At 34.2% G+C, this 26,340-nt stretch overlaps 1 protein-coding gene across 2 annotated transcripts; it reads left to right on the plus strand.

Annotated features, from left to right (window-relative positions):
* Positions 1-688: 688 nt before the first annotated feature.
* Positions 689-24,370, plus strand: LOC5571033 (histidine-rich glycoprotein). 2 transcript variants are annotated; one of them, XM_001659412.2, is made up of 4 exons: positions 689-981; positions 1,146-1,454; positions 1,519-1,653; positions 23,493-24,370. In XM_001659412.2, exons 1-4 carry the CDS (start codon positions 946-948, stop codon positions 23,991-23,993), a joined length of 981 nt encoding a protein of 326 aa, XP_001659462.2. In that variant the 5' UTR covers positions 689-945; the 3' UTR covers positions 23,994-24,370. The 2 variants fall into 2 exon arrangements, with proteins under 2 accessions (XP_001659462.2, XP_021707777.1); XM_021852085.1 differs by having other exon boundaries at positions 1,149-1,454.
* Positions 24,371-26,340: the final 1,970 nt, after the last annotated feature.

Here is a 26,340-nt window from a genome sequence, read left to right on the forward strand (position 1 = left end):
CCGATCGATACCGCTTGTACAGTAGTACCTACCATAGGCCAAAAATCGAACAAAAAAATGGCTTTCGAATGAGCCATAGACAGTTCCAGATGTGTAATCTCAGATATATGGACTAAACACTATTGCACGTTTTTAGAGGGGGGTGATTTCAAACCTTTGCACGGGAGTGTATATGTATCTGTGATTATTCCACCTGTCGAACGACAGTTTTCACCTTACTCAAATTAATTGGTCAATTTCTGATGGAATTTTTCACTAAATTTCAAATAAGATGATTAACGACCACTTCGTAGTACAAATGGAACCACTGTGCGATGATGTTCGCTAGGCGGCAGCCAACGAGTTTTCATGATGTTGATTTGTTTCACGATCGTTTTCATCGCGGCGGTTTATTTCCATCCATCGGACAGGCAGTCAATTTTCGTCAGCAGGATAGCCTAGTTGCTGGGTGTCGGCATGAGATGAGAGGTGATCGTTTGATGCTTTTGAGGGTGGGTGGTGACGATTTGAAGGAAATCGTTCTGGTTCCATTTTTTTCGTCGTCGTAATGAGCGCTTTGTCACCGTCATCAGGCGAATGTGCATCTAACGAGATGCTGATTAGGATGGGCGAGTGTGTTCTAGAGAATTGTCGGCTTCTTTTGTATAAAAACGAGAAACCGCTAGGCTAGGACATCAGTAGATTCGGTTCTCTCGATAGGAGCAGGAAGAACAAGTTCTATTGTTCTTTCCTATCTTTCGAGATAGTTGAAGTGATTGAAAGTGAATTAGGTGGAATACGTGATTCTTGCAAGATAAGTGGAATCGTTACACAGATAAAAACTGAAAATTAGCTAAAACAAGAGAAGGACATTGATAGTGGTTCAGTGAATTGAGTGTTAAAATTAAGGAATTGGATTTTAAGGACATTTTTGAACTGCTGTGCAGTTCATTCTTATTCAAAATCATGCAACAGTCCGTCAAAAGGATAAAACTGCTCAAGGTACGCATCAGTGCTTCATGATCACCGTTTATTCAGCGCTTTGCCATAACGTGAAAACCGTGTTCCATACCAAAAGGCGAATAGCCACCACTTCAATCAGTTCCCCACCAAAATGTTCAACTTATCGCGTTTTCTTCACTTGCATATTCACCACCGCGAACCAGCAGCTGTGTCGTTGTATGCTGCTGCTTGCCATTGCCATCGTCGTGACGAACGCGAAACCCGAAGCCCCAGTCAATTCGTATCTGCCGCCGTCGCACGGTCACAACGGGTATCACGATGATCACCACCACGATGATCATCACCACCACGGGGACGATCATCATCACACGGATTTAGTACCGCCGTCGTCGAGCTACGGAACACCGGACAGTAGCTACGGGCCACCGCATCATCATTCGGGCTTCGACGAGCATCACGAACATCATGAACACCATGAGCACCACGAGGAGCATCATGACTCGTTTGAGGATGTGAGTTTCAGAGAATGGGTATAGTGAAACAGTTAATAATTTTGAATTGGGACACGAATTTCAGGAACCAGCCAAGTATGAGTTCACATATGAAGTGGATGATGAAGATCGTGATTTATCGTTTGGGCACGAGGAAATGAGAGACGGAGATTACACAACTGGAAAGTACAACGTTCTGCTCCCCGACGGTAGACGACAGGTGAGCTATAAATTTGACTAACAAGCAAGCTTCTTCAAAATGTTTTTATATCTGCGCAGTTACTTCGAACTTTTTTTTTCGCTTTTCCAAACTGACTTGAAATACTACTAGACAGTTTTACTTGCCTAATTGGTATTTGACCAGCTTTATGAACATTTTTTTTAAATTGTTCCAACTTTTTCATTTCGCTCATTTGTTATTCAAGAAATTACCATGGTGAATCCTGATCATGCAGCATTTAAACCCTCCCACCAACAAAGCTCCTTCCTGTGAAAATCATGGAGATGCAAAAGTGATCTCGGTCGGTAGTATGAACATCACACTAACATACCTTCCCTTCAACCATGAACGTAAGGTTGAAACCGGTGTCGTTTTTGACATGACTAGGTTTGGAGTCCTCGAAAATATACATTGAAAATGGTCTGCTACTCCCAAGCTTTATTTGTTGGTTTCCTGTACAATTATGATTTTTCTGGTCAATCACGGAGAAGCAACTATGAATTATAGGTCTTCATGTGCACGTCCATAATTGAATTTTATGAATATACTTTATACTTCTCACTTCTCAAAGATCTAGTATGGACAACATAATTTTTTCTCGGATATTTAAGATACGTAATCATATTTACATGTTAAAGAAGTCTCAATCCCTTGAAAATGAAGTATTGCCGGGTTGGGGCGCATTATCCCGATTTACCCTACATAGCATTTAAGATTTTTTTTTGATAATTTAGAGGTATTGCCATAAACAGCAACATAACATTTTGCGGGAAATCCCAAACATATTGTTATTTCAAGTTTATTGATTTCATATACATTCTTGACGAAAAGCATCCGTGAACTTATTCAAACATTCATCCAGTTAAACTTCCAATAACTCGCCAAAGAATTCTTGTAGAGTTTCCTCTTAAAAATATTCCTGATTTTATTGCTTTATAAAATTTACCCAAGCTGGATTTCTTTCTGAGCTTCCTTAGCGCTTCCTAAAATGATTCTTACAAGTATATGTAAAACAAAGTATTTCAGGTTGATTTTTTGTAATTCCAACATATTTTTTCTCTACTATTCACGATAGATTCCGGCATGAATTTGTCCAAACAATTTTCGATCATGCATTTTACTAAAGATACCTCCAAGTATTGCCTTTGATAGGAATTGCACAAATATCCTTTCTTGAATTAAAAAAAAAAATGCTTTTTTTCGAATTTCTTCAAGGATTCTCTCAGCAAGATGCCAGGGTTCCTTGTATAAGGGACGGTACACAAGATGTGGAACGCTAAATTCCAACCAATCCCCCTCGTTTGCCATGTTTTTTTTGTGTAAGGTCCCCAAAAATTTAGTTAGACTTATACCATTGGTTTGACTCCCTCCCTTCCATGGAGCGTGACATAATTTATGCATATCCCCTTTATTGTTTTTTTTTACTGATTATTTCCTGATTTTTGTCAGGTTTCCCTGCTCGAATTCTTCTGGTAATTCCTGCATTGATTTTCTTTTTATGGCGATACATCCAGCGTTTGGATTTTGATCCGAATGAGCCGATCGAACCATATTCAGAGAGTGTAATAATTCGGGGCCCAGATAGCCGTAGCGGTAAACGCGCAGCTATTCAGCAAGACCAAGCTGAGGGTCGTGGGTTCGAATCCCACCGGTCGAGGATCTTTTCGGGTTGGAAATTATCTCGACTTCCCAGGGCATAGAGTATCTTCGTACCTGCCACACGATATACGCATGCAAAAATGATCATTGGCATAGTAAGCTCTCAGCTAATAACTGTGGAAGTGCTCATAAGAACACTAAGCTGAGAAGCAGGCTCTTTCCCAGTGGGGACGTAACGCCAGAAAGAAGAAGAAGAAGAAGAATAATTCGTGAACCGTAACAGTTCGTGGCATATCGCAATCGGAGAGCGCTTTGAATGTTGATAGTCATTCTCTCGCTTGGTACGTGACGAGAGAGCGTTCAAGAGCAGCAATTCCCACAGTCGACAACGGAATCGAACCCTGATTTATGTTCTGCATCAAATTGGTAATTATTTCCATATTTTCTGGTAATGCAACCTTAAGCAAGGTATTATAACGAAGCACGGAAAATGGAACATATTCGCTTCTGTTTCTTGATCAGAATGAGAGAGTGTCAGCGAATGTTAAAAGTGGTGACACACAGTGATTGATTTCAAACAATGGGTGGTGTGTCATCCTTTTTTTCTTTTGCGACTCGTTATCTTTCGTTCGATAATTTCATGCGTGTTGTGTGAATGCAGTTGGACAAAAGGGTTAAAATTATGGCTCGTGTGTCAATGATCGTTTAATTTTTCAAAGCCTGGATGCGTTTCAACTGGGATAAAACTCGCTGCTTAGTGTTCTCATGAGCGCTTTCTCAGTTATTAAGGCCCAAGTCAGTGGCGCGTCTGAAATGCGCGCGGGCTACTTTGATCGCAATTTTAACAAATTTGACCCCTTTTTTCAAAATTCTAAACTCACTTGTCTCTTCGAAATTAAATGGAGATTATTTCTTGTGAAGAAACCATGTTCATAAAGTTATTAGATTTAGCTGGAATGTCTTTTGAGTGGTAAATGAAATGCCGAAAATATAAGACATTGCTTGCTATTTCATCTGATAGAAGCTGTTTGGGGGCATATTTTGAAAATTGGAAAACATCCAACGATAGATATTTCCTCAAGGATTATTCCTGTAAAAAAATATTTCCAATAAAATTAGGCAGGAATACGGGAATGTCTTTTAAACGCGATTTAAAAATCATCATTTTTCTCATAAAATTAGCCATCAAATTGCCAACGATAGCCATGCAACGATCGATGAATCAGGCAAAGTTCATCCAAGTGGGCAAAATGAATTCTAGGAGTAATCCACGTTGCAGCTAATGGGAAACTTTCTGGTGGTTGATGAGTTTTGATGATAGAGATATTTTGTTTCTTGGATAAGTACAATTTCATGGTGAAAGTTCATAATGATACTTATTTCACTACTGGACTATCGCAAAAGTTTTTACAAGTGCGGGAACGCTAATGAAAGTGCGCGATGGCATCAAATCGAGTCAGTTACTTCAGCGGGATTATTCATCGCAGTCCAAAGAATAAATGATCTGAAGACACACCACTATGATTCGAAGCAATCTCGCACTTTTATTCCCAGTTCAGCAGTGAAAGAAATGTACAACAACTTGATAAAACTTTTGCGCGAGTTAGAATTGATTTGACGCTTCCACACTAATTATGATTTGCATGAGGGAACATATGTCAACAATATATAAAATTATGTTTGATAAAACCTGATAAGGAGGTGTTGTTATGTTCCATGCTTATTTGAAAATGATGAGTAAACTACCTATCTAACTGATGATTTTCTGAAATAAATTTGACTGCTCCAATTGCAATATTGAAATTATATGAAAATTCGCATGCCCACCCTAGCCGTTGAAGAAATGAACCGTTACTCTTTGAACGTGGCAAAGGATGGTATTACCATGGATGGTGGGTGCGCTCGTAAGACATGCAGTTGTTTGCCCCAAGATTATTTGGTTTTCTAATATGAAAGCATACATTTTTTTATATACCAATGAATTGCTGAGAAAATTTGCAATCTATTGGTGCTAATTATAAGGCTGAAAAATAAAATTCATAGCATACTTTTTCAATTTCCATTTCATGCGCAAACGATTTCCGCTGCAACAGCAGCGGGCCGTGGGAAGAAGGAATACGAAAAACCGACCAACAAGCGATAAATGAAATGTGTTCATCTAACTGTGAGTCATTTTGCTAATGATGTAGGATGGGTGATCTGTTGATATTGATATTGGTATCACGTGTTGATTACTTCGAGCCTCGAATTCTTGGATCAATTTTAATTTTATCTGCAAATTGTTCTGAACAAATCTTCTTAATTTTGTTGAATAAAATATATTGGGGGATTAGAGTTTTCTAAATTAGTAAATAATACGTCATAAGTCATTTTTAATTTCAGAGCGGTCGGTTCTCAGCTTGCTCCTGGCGATCAACATGCTCGTGCTGTATGTATCAAGCGAGCGTGCTTGTGCGGAATGTACTAAGTATACGATGCAACTGATCTTGAATTAAATATTTCATATTACAATTGGCATTGGAAATTCCAAGTAAATATTTGTATCTCATGGCTTTCTAAGTGGGATGCCCGAAATTCATTGAAAATATTCTAATTGTTTGTGGCTGAGAACTTTGGACAGACAATTTGAATGTGATTATTGGGAATTTGTTGAATATTTTCCAATTACTGGTAGACACTGAAAAAGGCTGCAATATGAAAAGATGATTGCTTAAAAAGTCTTTGATAAAGTGTACAATATTTTGAAATACATCGAGTTGAAAACAAACAAAGCTATGACAAGAACACTATTTGTATGACATGTTGGTTTATTAAAATAAATCCTAATAATATTTGAGATTTTTATGGAATAATTTGAATATTTCCGAATACCTGATGACAAATGGGTATTCCAGACAAATATTTGAATGAGATGAGGAGCTTTACCAACATTTTGAGTAATACATTACATTCAAATGAAATAAGGGTTTCTAAAAAAACGGTTCAATGTATAAACGAAATGAGTATTTTCTAGTAAACTCGCGAATATTTGAATGCTCTCTCGAAACATTCGCATTTTTTCAGCAACTTAGAAATACTTGTGTTTTGTGGAATTCTTTAAATTATTCTGAATATTTGATGGCGATTGAGAATTTCTGACTTATATTTGAATGAGATTAGAATATTAGAAAATTTCTGAAAAAATAGAGTATCTCGTCAGTGATATTTGCATAAAAGGAATGTTTTAGAAGAAATTCTGAAGTATGCATGATTGAGATAAGTATTTTTTTAATGCAATTTTAAATAAGACTTCTCAATATTATATGAATATAATTAAATAAATTATTTAAACAATATATGCTCCTTTTTTAAGAATTACCGCTGAATGTTTGACTGAGATGAGAATATTTTGAATGACTCCGGAATAATTCAGTTATTTATGAAAATTTTGAATATTTCTGAATATTCGATGTTATTTGAGAACTTCTGGCAAATATTTTAATGCGATGAGGATTTTGAAAAAAATTAAGTATGACAAAATATTTAAATGAAATGAGTTTCTCGTGAATAATATTCATATATGGTTTCTGAATGAAATTTTGATAAATGTATGAATAAGATGAGTATTTTTATTTCACTTCAATATTTGAAATATCATGGAGTTCTTTGGAAAAAATCCGAATTATCGATAGCAATATAAAATGTCTGACAAATATTTTAATGAGATGAGGATTTTTACGAAAATTCTGAGAAATATAAGAATGCGATAAGTATCTCGTAAACAACATTCGAATAAGACTGAATTTCTAAAATAAATACGGTATCTTGCATGAATGATACGAGTGTTTTCTAAATAACTCTCGACTATTTGAATGATCTCTGGAATCTTCCGCATATTTTCGAATATCTGCGAATTTCAAAGATTCTGACAAACTTCTTCAATAAGATAAGAATATAAGAAAATTTCTGAATAATAGGAGATAAACATCTCGAAAGTAATATTTGCATATAAAGAAGTGTTTCAAAAGAAATTCTGACGAGAATGGGATAGATATTTTCTCAATATAATTTCAAATGATATGAGTGTCAGAAAATTTCTTAATAATATATGAATAAGATGAGTATCTCATGAATGACAATTGAGTTATATGCTTTTTACAGGAATTCCGCTAAATGTATGACTAAGATGAGTAATTTTTTAATTACTCCGGAATACTCGAATAATTTATGAAATACTTTGAACAGTCACGAATTATCGATGCCATCATGCCAATCGAGAATTTCTGACAAATATTTTAATGAGAAGAGGATTCCAAAATATTTCTGAAAAATATATAAATGTGATGGGAATCTGTAAATGATATTAAAATTATAGAAAGGTTTCTTGAAGAAATTCTGAGAAATGTGTAAATGCGCTGAGTATTTTTTCAGTAACTTCTAAATTCTTGAGTGTTTTGTGGAATTCTTCAAATTATTCTGAATACTTGATGGTGATTGAGAATTTCTGGCATATATTTGAATAGAATATTAGACAATTTCTGAAAAAAAATGGAGTATCTCGTCAGCGATATTTGCATAAAAGGAGTGTTTTAAAAGAAATTTTTGAAGAAAGCATGAATGAGATAAGTAGAGTATTTTTATAAATCAATTCTTAATAAGACGAGGATACTAGAAAATATCCATATAATATATGAATAACATGAACATCTTGTAAATGATATTCAAACAATATAAGTGTTAAATAACTTCCGCTGAATGTGTGATTGAAATGAGAATCTTTAAATTGACTCCGCAATATTTTAGTAATTTATGAAAACTTTGAATATTTCCGAATACTCCATGCCTATTTAGTACTTCTGTTAAATATTTTAATAAGATGAGGATTCCAGATAATTTCAGAAAAAAATATATGAGTGAAATTTCTCGTGAATGTTATTCATATACGATAAGGGTTTCTTGATGAAATTCTGATGAATGTATGAATGAGATGAGTATTTTTAATTGACTGTAATATTTAATTGAAATGTAATGGAATTTGTTGAAAAATCCGATCTTGATAACAATTGAGATTTTCTAACAAGCATTTAAATAAGATGAGGATTCCAAAATATATCTGAATAACATATAAATGAAATGCGTGTCTTGTTATTTGAATTACATAATGGTTTAGTAAAGAAATCCTGAAAAATACATGAATGAGATGAGAATTTTATCAATGACTCTGGAAAACTTGGGTGTTTTATGAAATTCTTTCAAGTGTTCCGAATACTTGATGCCAATTGAGAAATTCTGACATATGTTTGAATGATATAAGGATATTATAAAACTTCTATTTTATGCATAAAAGAAGTGTTTGATAAGAAGTTTTGAAAAATGCATTCATAAGATAAGTATTTTTTGTTTCATTTAATTTAAAAATAATTCTAGAAAATGTATTGATATTATATGAATACAATTAATATCTCGTGAAAGATATTCAAACAAAATAAGAAGACGTGTAACTTTTTCGTAAATCTTCACATCAATGTGTCCATCTAATCCAATTGCAAATTATATGTAATGTTTAGCTTTTCGGTAGTTATTAAACTTCCACTCGGCTGGTTAGCCGTAAACCACGATTCATAATTAAAAACAAGTAGCATATAAGTACTTTTTTTTAGAATCTCCGCTAAATACGACTGAGACGAGAATCTTTTAAATGACTCCAGAATATTTCAGTAATTTATGAAAACTTTGAATATTTCTAAATTTTTGATGCCAATTGAGAACTTCTGGCAAATATTTTAATGAGATGAGGATTCTAGAAAATTTTAGAATACAAGATATATAAATGAGATCGTGAATGATACTTATATACGATAAGGGTTTCTGAATGAAATTTTAAATTGACTTAAATATTTAAAATGTTCTGGAATTCTTTAAAAAAAATTAAAATTCCAGATGGCAATTGAAAATTTGTGACATTTGAATATTATTGAGAAATGTAAGAATAAGATGAGTATTTCGTAAATTGCATTTGATTGAGATAGAATTTCTGAATTAAATACGAAAGAAAATATTCTAAATAACTCTTGAATATTTCAATGCTCTCTGGAATCTTTCGCATATTTTTGAATATTTTCTGAATAAGACTAAGCTATTAGATAATTTCTGAAAAATAGGAGATAAGCATTTCGTAAGTAATATTTGCATACGGGAAGTGTTTTTAAAGAAATTCTGAAGAATGTATGAATTAGATAAATATGTTTTTAGTTTAAATTAAATTGAACCGAGTATACTAGATAGTCTCTTTTTAATATATGTATATGACAAAAATCTCGTTAATGACATTTGAACAATATAAGTGGTTTTTAAAGAATTTTCGCTAGAATATATGACTGGGATGAGAATCTTTAAAATGACTCCGGAATATTTGAGTAATTTATAAATGCTTTGACTATTTCCGAATACTCGATGCTAATTGAGTGCTTCTGACAAATATTTAATAAGATGAGGATTCAAGAAAATTTTAGAAAGAAAAAAAAATAAATGAGTTGAGCATCTCGTGAATGATATTCATATACGATTGGTATATCTGGTTGAAATACTAATGAATGTATTAATGATTTAAGTATTTTTAAATTACTTCAATATAAAAATCATTATGGAATTCTTTGAAAAATCGGAATTCTTCTTCTTCTTCTTTCTGGCGTTACGTCCCCACTGGGACAGAGCCTGCTTCTCAGCTTAGTGTTCTTATGAGCACTTCCACAGTTATTAACTGAGAGCTTACTATGCCAATGACCATTTTTGCATGCGTATTTCGTGTGGCAGGTACGAAGATACTCTATGCCCTGGGAAGTCGAGAAAATTTCCAACCCGAAAAGATCCTCGACCGGTGGGATTCGAACCCACGACCCTCAGCTTGGTCTTGCTGAATAGCTGCGCGTTTACCGCTACGGCTATCTGGGCCCCCCCAATTATCGGAATCGGAATTATCGATAGCAATTGAAAATTTCTGACAACTATTTGAATGAGATAAGGATTCCAAAATATTTCTATTATATAAAAAATGAGACAGAGACGAGCCTACCAACGACCCCAACAAAGTCTCTTTAATAAAGATAGATAATGAAAGTCGAAATGAGGTTTCCACCTTATAAATTTCATTTGAATTATATAATGATGTTGTAGGGGACGGACCTGGTGTAGCGGTTAGAACACTCGCCTCTCACGCCGAGGACCTGGGATCGAATCCCATCCCCGAAATAGTCACTTATGACATAAAAGTTATAGTGACGACTTCCTTCGGAAGGGAAGTAAAGCCGTTGGTCCCGAGATGAACAAGCCCAGGGCTAAAAATCTCGTTAATAAAGAAAACAAAAAATTATATAATGATTTCTCATAGAAATTCTGAAAATTGTATGAATTATTAGTGTTTTTTCATTGACTTCGGAATACTTGAGTGTTTAGTGCAATTCATTGAATTATTCTAAATACTTGATGGCAATTGAGAAACTCATGTTTTGAATAAGATTAGGATTCTAGAAAATATCTGAAAAAATTGGAGATAAGTGTGAGTGATATTTGCATAAAATAAGTGATATAAAACAAATTCTGCAGAATGCATGAATATGACAACTTTTACCTTAATTTAATTTCAAATAATACGGGGACACTACACAACATTTTAATAATATATTAATAAGATGAGTGAATGACATTTAAATAACATAAATACTTTTTTTAAAGTAATTCCGCTGAACGTATAACTGAGATTAGTAATGATTCCGCAATATTTAAGTAAATTATTAATTACTGTCAATATTTCCAAATATGCCTGACGCCAATTGAGAACTTCTGAAAAATATTTGAATGAGATGAGGATGAAAGAAAATTTGAGAAAATTATTATTGAGATAAGTATCCCGTGAATGTTATTTGAAGAGTTTCTAAAAGAGAATATGACAAATGTATGGATGCGATTATTTTTTTAAGACTATGCAATGCTTAAAATGTTATGGAACTTTTTGAAAAATCTAAATTCTCGATGGCAATTGCGAATTTATGACAAATTTTGAATGAGTTGAGGATTCCAAATAATATTTCAATGAAATGTGTATTTTGCTAATGACATTTGAGTGATATAATTGTTTCTAAACGAAATTCTAAAGAATGTATGAATGAGATGCAAAATGTTTCAACGACTCCGAAATACTTGAGTATTTCATGTTTTTTTTTTTCAAATTTCGTACAATTTTTAGCAATTGAGACATTAGAACATATATTTGTATGAATAACTATTGTCTTAATTCAATGTTATATAAGACGAGAAAGGATTTTTACGAAATTCTGAGAAATATAAGAATGCGATAAGCATCTCCTAAACAACATTCGACTTAGACAGAATTTTTAAAATGAATACGGTATCATGCATGAATGATACGAGTGTTTTCTAAATAACTCTCAAATGCTCTCTGGAATCTTCCGCATAATTTCGAATACCTGGGAATTTCAAAGATTCTGACAACTTTTCAATAAGGATATAAGAAAATTTCTGAATAATGGGAGATAAACATCTCGAAAGTAATATTTGCATATAAAGAAGTGTTTCAAAAGAAATTCTGACGAGAATGGGATAGATATTTTCTCAATATAATTTCAAATGATATTACAAAATCATCCCATAGTTTTTTTTTTTGTGTAAGGACTGTGCCGGATTACAAACCTAATTTGGTAAAAAAATCATATTTGTTTTCATTCCTAAGTTATAAGACCTTGTTGTTGTTTACTTTTTTATTTCCAATTTTAATCCGTCTGCATTTGAGCATGTGTTTACTAATTTCAAAATCCAATGAAAATGCTAAATTCACGTTATAGAGCTTTATACCTCCAAACATGACCATTTTGGAAATTGGCATTTGTTTACTTTTTTATTCCCAATACTGTATATCCAACATATAATGGTATCTTAAGGTCTTAGGTATCTTAAATAATTTTGAAAAATGTATGCATGAGATGAATAATTTTTCAAAGATTCCGTAATATTTGAGTGTTTTATGGAGTACTTTTAAAAATTCCGAAAACTTTAAGCTATTGAGAAATCCAACATATATCGAAAATTTATTTCTAGTGTTCTCGTCTTATATAACATTGAATTAAGACAATACTTATTCATACAAATATATGTGCTAATGTCTCAATTGCTAAAAATTGTACGAAATTTGAAAAAAAACATGAAATACTCAAGTATTTCGGAGTCGTTGAAACATATTGCATCTCATTCATACATTCTTTAGAATTTCGTTTAGAAACAATTATATCACTCAAATGTTTGAATATCATTCACGAGATATTTATTTTATTATAGTATCAATACATTTTCTAGAATTTTTTTTAAATTAAATGAAACAAAAAATACTTATCTCATGCATGCATTCTTCAAAACTTCTTGTCAAACACTTCTTTTATGCATAAAATAGAAGTTTTATAATATCCTTATATCATTCAAACATATGTCAGAATTTCTCAATTGGCATCAAGTAGTCGGAACACTTGAAAGAATTTCATAAAACACTCAAGTATTCCAGAGTCATTGATAAAATTCTCATCTCATTCATGTATTTTTCAGGATTTCTTTAGGAAACCATTATGTAATTCAAATAACAAGACACGCATTTCATTTATATGTTATTCAGATATTGGAATCCTCATCTTATTCAAATGCTTGTAAGAAATTCTCAATTGCTATCAAGACCGGATTTTTCAACAAATTTTATTATATTTCATATATTACAGTCAATTAAAAATACTCATCTCATTCATACATTCATCAGAATTTCATCAGGAAACCCTTATCGTATATGAATAACATTCAAGAGAAATTTCACTCATATTCTTCTTCTTTCTGGCGATACGTCCCCACTGGGACAGTGCCTGCTTCTCAGCTTAGTGTTCTAATGAGCACTTCCACAGTTATTAACTGAGAGCTTACTATGCCAATGACCATTTTTGCATGCGTATATCGTGTGGCAGGTACGAAGATACTTGATGTCCTGGGAAGTCGAGAAAATTTCCGACCCGAAAAGATCCTCGACCGGTGGGATTCGAACTCACGACCCTCAGCTTGGTCTTGCTGAATAGCTGCGCGTTTACCGCTACGGCTTTCTAGGCCCCTTCACTCATATATTTTTTTCTGAAATTATCTGGAATCCTCATCTTATTAAAATATTTAACAGAAGTACTAAAAAGGCATGGAGTATTCGGAAATATTCAAAGTTTTCATAAATTACTAAAATATTGCGGAGTCAATTTAAAGCTTCTCATTTCAGTCACACATTCAGCGGAAGTTATTTAACACTTATATTGTTTGAATATCATTCACAAGATGTTCATGTTATTCATATATTATATGGATATTTTCTAGTATCCTCGTCTTATTTAGAATTGATTTATAAAAATACTCTACTTATCTCATTCATGCTTTCTTCAAAAATTTCTTTAAAAACACTCCTTTTATGCAAATATCGCTGACGAGATACTCCATTTTTTTTTCAGAAATTGTCTAATATTCTATTCAAATATATGCCAGAAATTCTCAATCACCATCAAGTATTCAGAGTAATTTGAAGAATTCCACAAAACACTCAAGAATTTAGAAGTTACTGAAAAAATACTCAGCGCATTTACACATTTCTCAGAATTTCTTCAAGAAACCTTTCTATAATTTTAATATCATTTACAGATTCCCATCACATTTATATATTTTTCAGAAATATTTTGGAATCCTCTTCTCAATAAAATATTTGTCAGAAATTCTCGATTGGCATGATGGCATCGATAATTCGTGACTGTTCAAAGTATTTCATAAATTATTCGAGTATTCCGGAGTAATTAAAAAATTACTCATCTTAGTCATACATTTAGCGGAATTCCTGTAAAAAGCATATAACTCAATTGTCATTCATGAGATACTCATCTTATTCATATATTATTAAGAAATTTTCTGACACTCATATCATTTGAAATTATATTGAGAAAATATCTATCCCATTCTCGTCAGAATTTCTTTTGAAACACTTCTTTATATGCAAATATTACTTTCGAGATGTTTATCTCCTATTATTCAGAAATTTTCTTATATTCTTATCTTATTGAAGAAGTTTGTCAGAATCTTTGAAATTCGCAGATATTCGAAAATATGCGGAAGATTCCAGAGATCATTCAAATAGTCGAGAGTTATTTAGAAAACACTCGTATCATTCATGCAAGATACCGTATTTATTTTAGAAATTCAGTCTTATTCGAATGTTGTTTACGAGATACTTATCGCATTCTTATATTTCTCAGAATTTTCGTAAAAATCCTCATCTCATTAAAATATTTGTCAGACATTTTATATTGCTATCGATAATTCGGATTTTTTCCAAAGAACTCCATGATATTTCAAATATTGAAGTGAAATAAAAATACTCATCTTATTCATACATTTATCAAAATTTCATTCAGAAACCATATATGAATATTATTCACGAGAAACTCATTTCATTTAAATATTTTGTCATACTTAATTTTTTTCAAAATCCTCATCGCATTAAAATATTTGCCAGAAGTTCTCAAATAACATCGAATATTCAGAAATATTCAAAATTTTCATAAATAACTGAATTATTCCGGAGTCATTCAAAATATTCTCATCTCAGTCAAACATTCAGCGGTAATTCTTAAAAAAGGAGCATATATTGTTTAAATAATTTATTTAATTATATTCATATAATATTGAGACGTCTTATTTAAAATTGCATTAAAAAAATACTTATCTCAATCATGCATACTTCAGAATTTCTTCTAAAACATTCCTTTTATGCAAATATCACTGACGAGATACTCTATTTTTTCAGAAATTTTCTAATATTCTAATCTCATTCAAATATAAGTCAGAAATTCTCAATCGCCATCAAATATTCAGAATAATTTAAAGAATTCCACAAAACACAAGTATTTCTAAGTTGCTGAAAAAATGCGAATGTTTCGAGAGAGCATTCAAATATTCGCGAGTTTACTAGAAAATACTCATTTCGTTTATACATTGAACCGTTTTTTTAGAAACCCTTATTTCATTTGAATGTAATGTATTACTCAAAATGTTGGTAAAGCTCCTCATTTCATTCAAATATTTGTCTGGAATACCCATTTGTCATCAGGTATTCGGAAATATTCAAATTATTCCATAAAAATCTCAAATATTATTAGGATTTATTTTAATAAACCAACATGTCATACAAATAGTGTTCTTGTCATAACTTTGTTTGTTTTCAACTCGATGTATTTCAAAATATTGTACACTTTATCAAAGACTTTTTAAGCAATCATCTTTTCATATTGCAGCCTTTTTCAGTGTCTACCAGTAATTGGAAAATATTCAACAAATTCCCAATAATCACATTCAAATTGTCTGTCCAAAGTTCTCAGCCACAAACAATTAGAATATTTTCAATGAATTTCGGGCATCCCACTTAGAAAGCCATGAGATACAAATATTTACTTGGAATTTCCAATGCCAATTGTAATATGAAATATTTAATTCAAGATCAGTTGCATCGTATACTTAGTACATTCCGCACAAGCACGCTCGCTTGATACATACAGCACGAGCATGTTGATCGCCAGGAGCAAGCTGAGAACCGACCGCTCTGAAATTAAAAATGACTTATGACGTATTATTTACTAATTTAGAAAACTCTAATCCCCCAATATATTTTATTCAACAAAATTAAGAAGATTTGTTCAGAACAATTTGCAGATAAAATTAAAATTGATCCAAGAATTCGAGGCTCGAAGTAATCAACACGTGATACCAATATCAATATCAACAGATCACCCATCCTACATCATTAGCAAAATGACTCACAGTTAGATGAACACATTTCATTTATCGCTTGTTGGTCGGTTTTTCGTATTCCTTCTTCCCACGGCCCGCTGCTGTTGCAGCGGAAATCGTTTGCGCATGAAATGGAAATTGAAAAAGTATGCTATGAATTTTATTTTTCAGCCTTATAATTAGCACCAATAGATTGCAAATTTTCTCAGCAATTCATTGGTATATAAAAAAATGTATGCTTTCATATTAGAAAACCAAATAATCTTGGGGCAAACAACTGCATGTCTTACGAGCGCACCCACCATCCATGGTAATACCATCCTTTGCCACGTTCAAAGAGTAACGGTTCATTTCTTCAACGGCTAGGGTGGGCATGCGAATTTTCATATAATTTCAATATTGCAATTGGAGCAGTCAAATTTATTTCAGAAAAGCATCAGTTAGATAGGTAGTTTACTCATCATTTTCAAATAACCATGGAACATAACAACACTTCCTTATCAGGTTTTAGCAAACATAATTTTATATATTGTTGACATCTATTCCCTTGTGATAATATTGCTAATAGTGGGAGTTCATACCCGGAGGACAGCGAGATCTCTCTGTCTCTGGAAGTTGGTATTGAACTGTGGTGGTCGTGCATCAATTTTGTATTCGTTGGCAATTTGCAATAGAATTATTTACTGAATATTTTTGACGGGATATTTGAATCCTTGTAATGCAATTATGAAGTGGCATTATCCTATAATTGCATTCTTTATATGATAAACCATATCATGCATGGTGACTTGGATTGCTATATAGAGGGATTATAAATAACGAAAAGTTTATTATTTTTAAAGCTAAGTGGTACTGGTAGATTTTTAAATATTGTGGATAAACATTCATAATATTATCGCATTTTCTCATGTGGAGGATAACAATACTTTTTCCGGTAGAGAAATATTCCCTTGCGCATGTGGTAGTAATTAGTTCATTTCGGTAAAGATGTTCATTCAATAAATTTCAAATTGTCGGTTGATTCCAGATCCTCCACTGACTTGGGCCTTAATTAGGAGGCTGTTCATTGATTACGTAAGACAATTTTCAAGGTTTTCAACCCACCTTCACATACTGTAAAAAAAAACTGATATTGCACACGGAGAAACCAAACTATTCAAAAGTGAATTTAATCCACTCAATTCGGAGGGTTTGTGCGTTAACCTAATTTTGAGTTAATGGGGTTGAAGTTGTTTTCATTTAAAGCCATGCGAAAAAAATATCTATTGGCTATTTTTTTTTACTCAATTGGCAGATCAATTCACTCAGCTTTCAGTACTATGCCACTTACTCAAATTTGAGATAACGCACTCGGCTTTTGGTTTATTTTGCTCTTTGCTCTTTGACTACAATAGAAGGAGCAAATGAAACAGGGTGTTGCGGGAGGCGTTGGGTATCACACCGACTCTTAGAGTAGAAAACAAAATCATGTGGTCTTTGATCAAATTAAAAGCTAAAACATGTTCATTATCATAATTATTTCTTACTTATAGGATCTTGTGAGTTTGGTAACATATTGAGGGGAAATACTTTCATTCCGCTTAACAACTACCTCCAGCTATAGCTGGGCAGAATAAGTTTCTAGGGAAGTTCAGGAAAAATGTTTTAATATTTGAAGAACGCTGCTTTGTGCAACACATGGAGAGCAAACTAACTCAAAAAAAGGCCTCCGTGCATGTGACGTAAATTTAATGTTATGAAAAATTCTCAAAATACTGAAAAACGTCATTTGTACCATAGAATGACGTCATTTAACTCGTTTTAATATGACGTAAATTTACACGATGTGTTCTAACTGTACATGGTGAGATTTTGCGTATGAAAATCAAAAATTTATTCAAGGGCGAGTAAGAAATCTCAGACCTATACTTTTGTCGAGGTGAAGCAACCACGTGCTGAAAGCTTCGTTAATAAAAAACAATAAAAATAATAATAATCTCAGACTTCAGCGTATCCACCATATCATAGAAGGAACCAGAATGTTGAAATAAAGGATTTTTGAATATTTGGTGATCACTACCTGCATCTTGTATAAAATCTTTGTACTGTTTGGACATGTTTCCTATTCTGCCCATGTTCGCATAGTCGACGTAAGGGTCAAAATAAAAATATTTCGTTGCTTTGCATTCTTTGCCTAATAATACACTTGTCAGACATGCGAACAAAACTTAATGGTTCGAAAATGTACACCAACTTATCGGTACGAACACTCGGTTTGTCTATAGAGTGTGTTTGGATAGTGAAGCATATAAACCAGTTTATTATTATTATTTATCTTTATTTAAGGGCTTTTTGCCCATGGCAACTTCACCACTTTATAAACCAGGTTACCAGACAGTGACCAGGTGTTTACGTCAATTCATCTATATAATCGTTTATCAAACTTACTGATTGGTCGGATAAAATGTTGTATGTGTTTTAAGATGACAAAAGTGTGTAATCAAACAACAAATCCCCCGCAGTCAACTTTTAAATTCTAATATTCATCAAATGCAAAAATTATTTGATAAAAATTGTTAACAGAAACAAAAATGCAACTGCAAAAGCGCTAACTTAGATGCCCAAAGTGAATTATTATCACACAGTATTTTCGATTAGGAATTTTCGGCAAAATTTTTGGATAGAAATTAAGCGCAGTGATCCGAAAACTAAAATGCTAAAATAGTGTTTCCCAACCTTCACAGAGTTGCGACCCCTTCTAAGGTCCAACAAACATTCCGTGGCTCGTAGAAATCAAATTGTTAATATATCAAAATTAAAAATTTATTCAAAATACTAGTGGTCCCTGCAAACTTCGTCTTTCCATCAAGTAGGCTGTTCGAAAACGCTATGAATCGTCCCATACAAAACGACAGTTCCTTTCACGCTCGTTTTTCCAAGTTTCCCGGTGAATATCCTGGGATTTTTATGCACACAAACACGTCGGAACACTGGACGAACAAAACGAAAATATAATCATTCAAATCCGTTGACCCGTTCGGAAGCCATATCGTGACATACAAACACTATTCCATTTTTATTTATATAGATTAGGATATAGTGACATACATAAACATCTTCTTGAATTCCAGAGAAACATTTATGGATGTCCAATAAGTGGTGTTTGCAGGTGTTATCAACTGTTTGTAGCAATATTTTCAGTTAAACTGACACAAATTTTGACAAACATTCATCGAAAATTCATCAGGATGTTTTTTTTCTGCCCAGGATCCATAATTATGAGATCTTGTACGTTCTTCATTCAGAAAATAAAAACGCAAACAAATAAATAAATATTTTTTGAGTGAACTGGCCCTAAGGTCAAGATTCGAAAAAACACGATCCGCAAAAACATTCGAAAAGTTCGCACCAACCAGCGATGGAAACATTCGCATCACGAAGCACTTCGCGAGTGTAAACAAACACAAAACAAACATTACAGACTCGTGAACAGGATTGGTGTGAGTAAGTTCTTACCCGTCTTCTCAGGAGAACATACCAAAAGGAATAACAAAACATTCGCAAACATGTTCTTGCGAGATACCAAACACGGTGTGATATGATATCCCTTTCGAGTCGAAGCAGCACAATTGTACTGGACATGATTTTTCGAAACGATTTATTCAGGGCCGGATTCACATGATTTTTGTCTTTGTCTTTAATTCTTTATAGTCAATAGGTGACATTAGCACTTCATGAAGAGTACTATTCATTTTGGAGGAATAGTTTGCTCACAAAGGTGAAAAATTGTCCGTCTCAAAAGGGATATAATATAGTTTTAACAGACAAAACAATTAGGGACCTTCCTTAGCTGAGTGGTTATAGTCCGCGGCTACAAAGCAAAGCCATGCTGAAGGAATCTGGGTTCGATTCCCAGTACGTCCAGGATCTTTTCGTAATGCAAATTTCCTTGACTTCCCTGGGCATAGAGTATCATCGTACCTGCAACACGATGTACGAATGCAAAAAAGAAAGCTCTCGAATCACTTTAGCTTCGTTTACTCTCAAGCACTACAAATGCGAGCAAATCAGCACTTTGATGATCGCGAGCATTTTGTTCTGTTTTCGATCCAGTTTGGCAAACATGTTCGCCACTTTCTCTCGCTGGTTCGCACTGGATCTTTCTTAGGGCTTCCCAGACAACCAGAAATCGCATGAAAGTTCACGTTACAACTCGTTTATTCATACTAATTACATCAAACTCGCTAAACACCGTGGATAAACTCGTCTGATTGATGAGTTTCCTCGCATAAAACACTTTTTTTCTGAGTTCATTTGTACATTTTGTTTCGTCCCGTACACACGTACAAAGTAAGTCGGATCAATCCGTAGCAGCTGTCAAATCATCATTTGTTATCATAAGTTAAGTCGCATAATATTGCAGGTTAGTTCGGTAGAATATTTATACACTCGCATTGTATGTTATTATTCATCACATAATATATGCACGCATATCGCCTCCACTTTTGTACGTAGAAGGCCGTTTCGCAACATCTTATAAGTGAAATTTTGCACATATAGAGCCTCCAGGTGATTTCGTTATACGTACATTTTGGTTGTCTGGGTTCCTTGTGGTTTTCAATGAGTCTGCAAACTGTTTCAACTATACAGAGATGGACCAGCTCTTGGTTCAAAATCTCTAATAAAACAAAAAGAAAAAAAAATATATCTACAAAAGTTCAAAAAAATCGTAGGAGTCTTTAGGATTTTTATTTGTTTTTTAGAAGTTCATTGAATTTCCCAAAACTGTCTCACAAATTTCCAAGGAGTTTTAAAAATATTCGCGGATGTTTCCAGGGGTTCCAAAGTTGTCCTTTGAGACTAGCAGGGTCTTTCGAGGGATATCTAAGGGATTCTAATGAAGAAGTTATCACTTGGTCATTTGAGGATATTTTGAGATTTTTTTTCCAAACGCTTGGCATACGTTCAAAGCCTGTGAAAACCCATAAGCTCTTTTGCGAATCGTTTGAGAACTTCAGAAAACCTCTTAAACCAGTTTGAGAACTCTTAATCTAGGATCAGCTTGGAAGCCTTTGACAACCTCTGTAAACCGCTTTGGAATCCCCGAAAAACACCTGTGAGCTTCTTGTTAATCCTTTGAACCCTTGGCTTAATGCGTGACCACTCTTGAGTTATTAATCTTCATTATCTTAATCCACTTTAAAGCATGTTTTACCAAGTAAACCGCTCTTTTTACAGGGCAGGCCACCCTAAGGCCCTCATGTTTAAGAAGCATCGAATCTAAATCTCAAATTTTTAAGAGCACAAATCTAGAGAGCCAGACAGTGGTTTGAGCTGAAAACTTAGTCGATTGGTTACTCGCTGGTGGAGAGCAATCGATCAAGTTTTCAGCTTGAACCACTTTTTAGTTCTCTTGATTCGTGCTCTTGAAAATTTGAGGTTTGGCTTCGTTGCATCTCAACCTTAACAGCCGCGGGCCAAACCTCGGAAACTTTATTGTGTGGCACCAATATTTCAATATTCTGCTCAGGATTGGTAATGAGTTTTCACTTTCTTTTTCGAAAATCTTGCCTAAGATTCTGCGAGACTGAGTTTAGAATCTTGCAAAAATTTTGCCTTGAACTTTTTGACAATTCATAGTTTAGAATTCTGTCCAAAATTTACTCTTCTGCACAGGATTTTCTCATCTAGTATTATTGAAAAATCTATCTCAGAATTCTGTGAGAATCATTTTTTAGATTCTGTAAAAATCTTTCTTGAGGTTTTGCAAGAAAGTTACACAATTTAGACAAGATTCATTCTATAATCCTCACATGGAATCTTTGGTAATGCGGTCTAGGATCTTATTGAAATCCTGCTCAAAGCTCATCGATGATTTTAAAACCTTGTACAGTTTAATTATATAGTGCGTATTAACCGTATTGAATATTGATCTTGGTTAAAATTTTGTGGAATCCAGCTATATATTTTAAGAAAATCCTGTTTGTTATCGTTACAATCTCGATTTAAATATAAAAAAAATGCCTAAGAATTTGTGAGAATTTTGCAATACATTCTACGCAAATTCCTCCTAAGATTGCGTTAAATTAATACGAAGGATCTGTGATCATCTTTTTTTTTTGTTTCGTTGATATCATGTTTGGCCTTTTCGCAAGAAATGTTGTTCATACTTGATAGAAATTCATTTTTTCTATGATATATTAATGTAATTTAAAGACACAAATTATTGACAGGCACTAAATCAAAGTTAATAAACCATTCACGGGCCGCAAAAAAAGAAGTCATGGTTGGGTGCGGCCCGTTGGTCGTATGTTGGGCAGACCTGTTAACTTCAAGGACCAAATCAATGCACAGAGCATTTGTCATAGAGTGAAATCGAAGCTTTGTCAAAATGGCCTTAAAATATAATCAGAAAAATCATAGCAAATATTGAGAATATAAGGCAAAATTTGGCCAGCTAAAACAATAGCCTATTCGAATTATCATTTTGATTGAATGTAGGAGAGTTATACACCAATCAGTTTGGACATATGTGTTCTTTGGGTTCTTTGCCCTTTCTCATCCCTGACTACTAAGTCATCTACAAAGCTACCTTAATGTAGCTAAGAATAGACTTGTTTCACTTTTGCAAAAAAAAACTGATGACGAAGTAATTAAATCCAATGATACTGGGGAATTAGACCGAAACAAGAGTTCAACTGTGAGGGTTAGAATCAAAGGAGTATAAATGACAATAACCTAGTTTTGAGAAAATCAATTTTCGTGTTTCTTCATCAACTTTCTATTCCATACAAGTTGTGTGGTAGCCAGAAAAACAAGTCAATCTTCTACGAGTTGTGTTATATTTCCTGTTGTACGGTAAACTCACCTAAAATACCATTGACTCAAAGCCAACTAAAAATGTCACTTACACCCCTGGGTCCTCAATTGACACTGTCTTCTTAGGCATTGCGTCTTCACTGGGACAGATCCTACTTCTCAGCTTAGTGTTATTATGAGGCACTTCCACAGTTATCAACTGAGAGCTTTCTTTGAAAAAGTTGCCATTTTCGCATTCGTATATCGTGCGGCAAATACGATGATACTGTATGCCCAGGGAATTCAAGGAAATTTGCATTACGAAAAGATCCTGGACCGACTTAGAAATGAACCTAAGCACCTTCAGCATGGCTTTGCTTTGCAGTCTCGAGCTCTAACCACTCGGCTGAAAAAGGCCCCAATTAACGTTGCCACCAGTAACTTTCAATAACTAAATTCATAAATATTTAGTTTTACTTCATATGATGAATGCTTCATCAAAAATTGTACACCACTTAAAATGTTTGCGTCGCAAAGCTGATCGATTTTTATTATTGCACTAAACAAAAAAGCTTAAAACACATAACATTAAAATCAACTTTTTCCCATCAAACCCCAACTCTCAGATAGTCGAATACGAAGCCGATCACAAAGGATACCGGCCGAAAATCACCTACGAAGGCGGAGACGAACATCCCCACCACCACGAACACCCGCACCTACACCACCACGACGGACACGCCGGCTATCCTCACGAGTCGCCTCACAACCAGCTGGGCTATCCGAAGGAGTCTCATCATGACTTCGAGCACGAGCACGACCACGAACACGATAATGGGCACAGCCGAGCGGATCACGGCATTCACGATGGTCATGGCGGTCATCATGGTTACGATGGCAATGCTCACGAGTATCACAGCCACAATGGGCACGACCATGGGCACCATCATCGGCGCAACTCGGACGAGGGCGGTCATGGCCACGGGAACGGACACGGACAGCAGCACGGACACAACGGAAACGGAAATGGCCACAATGGCAAGCATCATCGTCGTGGTGCTAACGGAAATGGACACCATAGCGGCAGCGGCAACAACGGGGGACATCGTAACAATGGTTATCACTAGGACGTAGGGGAATGGTGCAATCAAGGGAGGATTATCGGATGAAGAGAGGCTCAACACTGCAAACTGCGAATAAAACATTTATTTAATCACAACAGTAGTACAAATTAGCGGTTAATATTTATTCCTTAACAATTGTTTTCAACAATGCATTTATCATGCTTCATTGCCAGTTCAATTACTTATTAATTTATAGATAGCAAGAGTAATGGCGAAAACAGCTTGTGGCTTATCGTCAGTAGTTAGGAAATGCTAACGCTTAAATTTACTACGATACTAAATAAAGCAATCTCAGCAAGACGGTCATCGAAAAAGAAGCAAAACTCTTCAACGCAGTTGGAGGATTCGATGAATCGAAAAAATACCAACACCAAACCCAACGATATTTATTTTTGCTAATGATCAGAATCACATGTCCATTATCGTTGAAATCCTCACAATGATTCTAACCATCGATGTCAAATGGATGAGATCCGATCTAGATGTTATCAAGGCAAATTGCCATTGTCATCGATCGATGTTGATGCAATAATGTTGTGCCAAAATGTATTCCAAATGAGGGGCCTAAGCGCAAAGTTTCAAGTTGAGTATATTAAAAAATCCTTCATTTTTAGGCTAAACAGGTGATTTTTACATCCAACATAACAAATAACATAATCCGTAGAAGATTGGCTTGTTCTTTTCCAACTCCCATACAATTTGTATGAAATAAATAAGTACTGAAAAAACTTCGATTTTCTCAAAACTAACCGTCCCAATGGTAAAATATTAATTTATAATGTAAAAAACAGTTTCTAACGGAGAAGGACCTGGTGTAGTGGTTAGAATACACGTCGAGGACCTGGGATCGAATCATGTCGCCGAGATAGTCACCTATGACTGAAAGGTAATAGCGACGACTTCCTTCGGAAGGGAAGTAAAGCCGTTGGTCCCGAGATGAAGATAAAAAAAACTGTTCCTGATAATTTCTCTAGAAAACCTTTATTTTCTTTTTTTTTTTCAATCACACACTATTCACGCACAACCATAGTCAAACACTTCATTCTTCAAACTGATTTTCCGATAGCCCAGATATACTTTTCTCCCTCACCCACTCTTTCATTCTCCTAGTGTTTCTCGTCTCTAGTCGAGTGACGGAAAGTGGTGAACATTTTTGCTGAACTGGAACAAAAACAAAACTAAATGCTCGTGAGCCGCAGAGTGCTGATTTACTCGCATCTGTCGTGCTGCAGAGTCATCGAAGCTAAATTGATTCGTGAACATGTTCGGAGCTGTTCAGAGCCAATAGTGCTTTTGTGAAAATTGCTGTTTCCCCTCCGAGATTCCTGGTTTTCGAGGGTTTTTGACTACAAACTAATAGTTTACTGTCAATTTAATGATTACACAATAAATTTCTCTGAATCATAATAAATCACACCTTGTTCGATTACTCGCAAGTAAGCGTTCCAGAACTTGTTGCTACTTCTTTTGGCATGTTCTCCCGGACAGACAGACGCGGACTTACTCACACCTAGTCTGTTCGGGAGTCTGCCATGTTTGTTATGCGTTGGTTTACACTCGTGAGGTGCTTCGTGATGATGATTTAAAATATAATCTTCACATATTGATTAAGACCAGACCTGCAAACGTATGCGGCACCTTGAAAAATACGCCAAACAGATTAAAAACATAATGAAATGTTCAAGAAATGTGAGGCATGCATAAAAAACTTTATGTCGAATAAACCAAAAAACGAATTATAATGAACGAACATGATACCAAAATTCTGCCGAGGAACATCCAAAATATTTACATCTTATGTGTTTAAGTTTTCTACTACACTTCAACCTTTTTTTACGGTCGTTATAGGGGGGTCGTAAAAGAATCGGTCGTAAAAATCAGGGTAATAATTATGTTTTTGAAAAAAAAAATTAAGTCCAGATGTGAAAATACAAACCTAAGATATCAGGCAAACTTGAAACACAGATTGAGATCTTTCCAAATTGGCCATTTAAGTTTTCCTATTCTGATAATAAATGGCAACACTACTTCATTGTTATCAAAAGAACCAATTATATGGGAATGTTATATGCAGATACCCATAAAAGTATAACGATGCCGAATATTCACCAAAGACATACAGTCGGTCAAAGCACATGTTCATGTGACTGACAACACTGTTAAGGAAGAATTAATAAAAGTTCAATATCTAAAATTTGTGCGAAATAAAAAAAATGAATGCTCTCAACCCCAGTTTTTCTGAAGGGTACAAAATTATGACGCAGCACAGTGCTTAAGTTTAATCGATAGAACTCAATACAGTGAAACCCGGATGGATCGATATTGGATCATGACTCACTATTTCAGATAT

This window comes from Aedes aegypti, chromosome 3, assembly GCF_002204515.2.
Source record: "Aedes aegypti strain LVP_AGWG chromosome 3, AaegL5.0 Primary Assembly, whole genome shotgun sequence".
Classification (NCBI taxonomy): domain Eukaryota; kingdom Metazoa; phylum Arthropoda; class Insecta; order Diptera; family Culicidae; genus Aedes; species Aedes aegypti.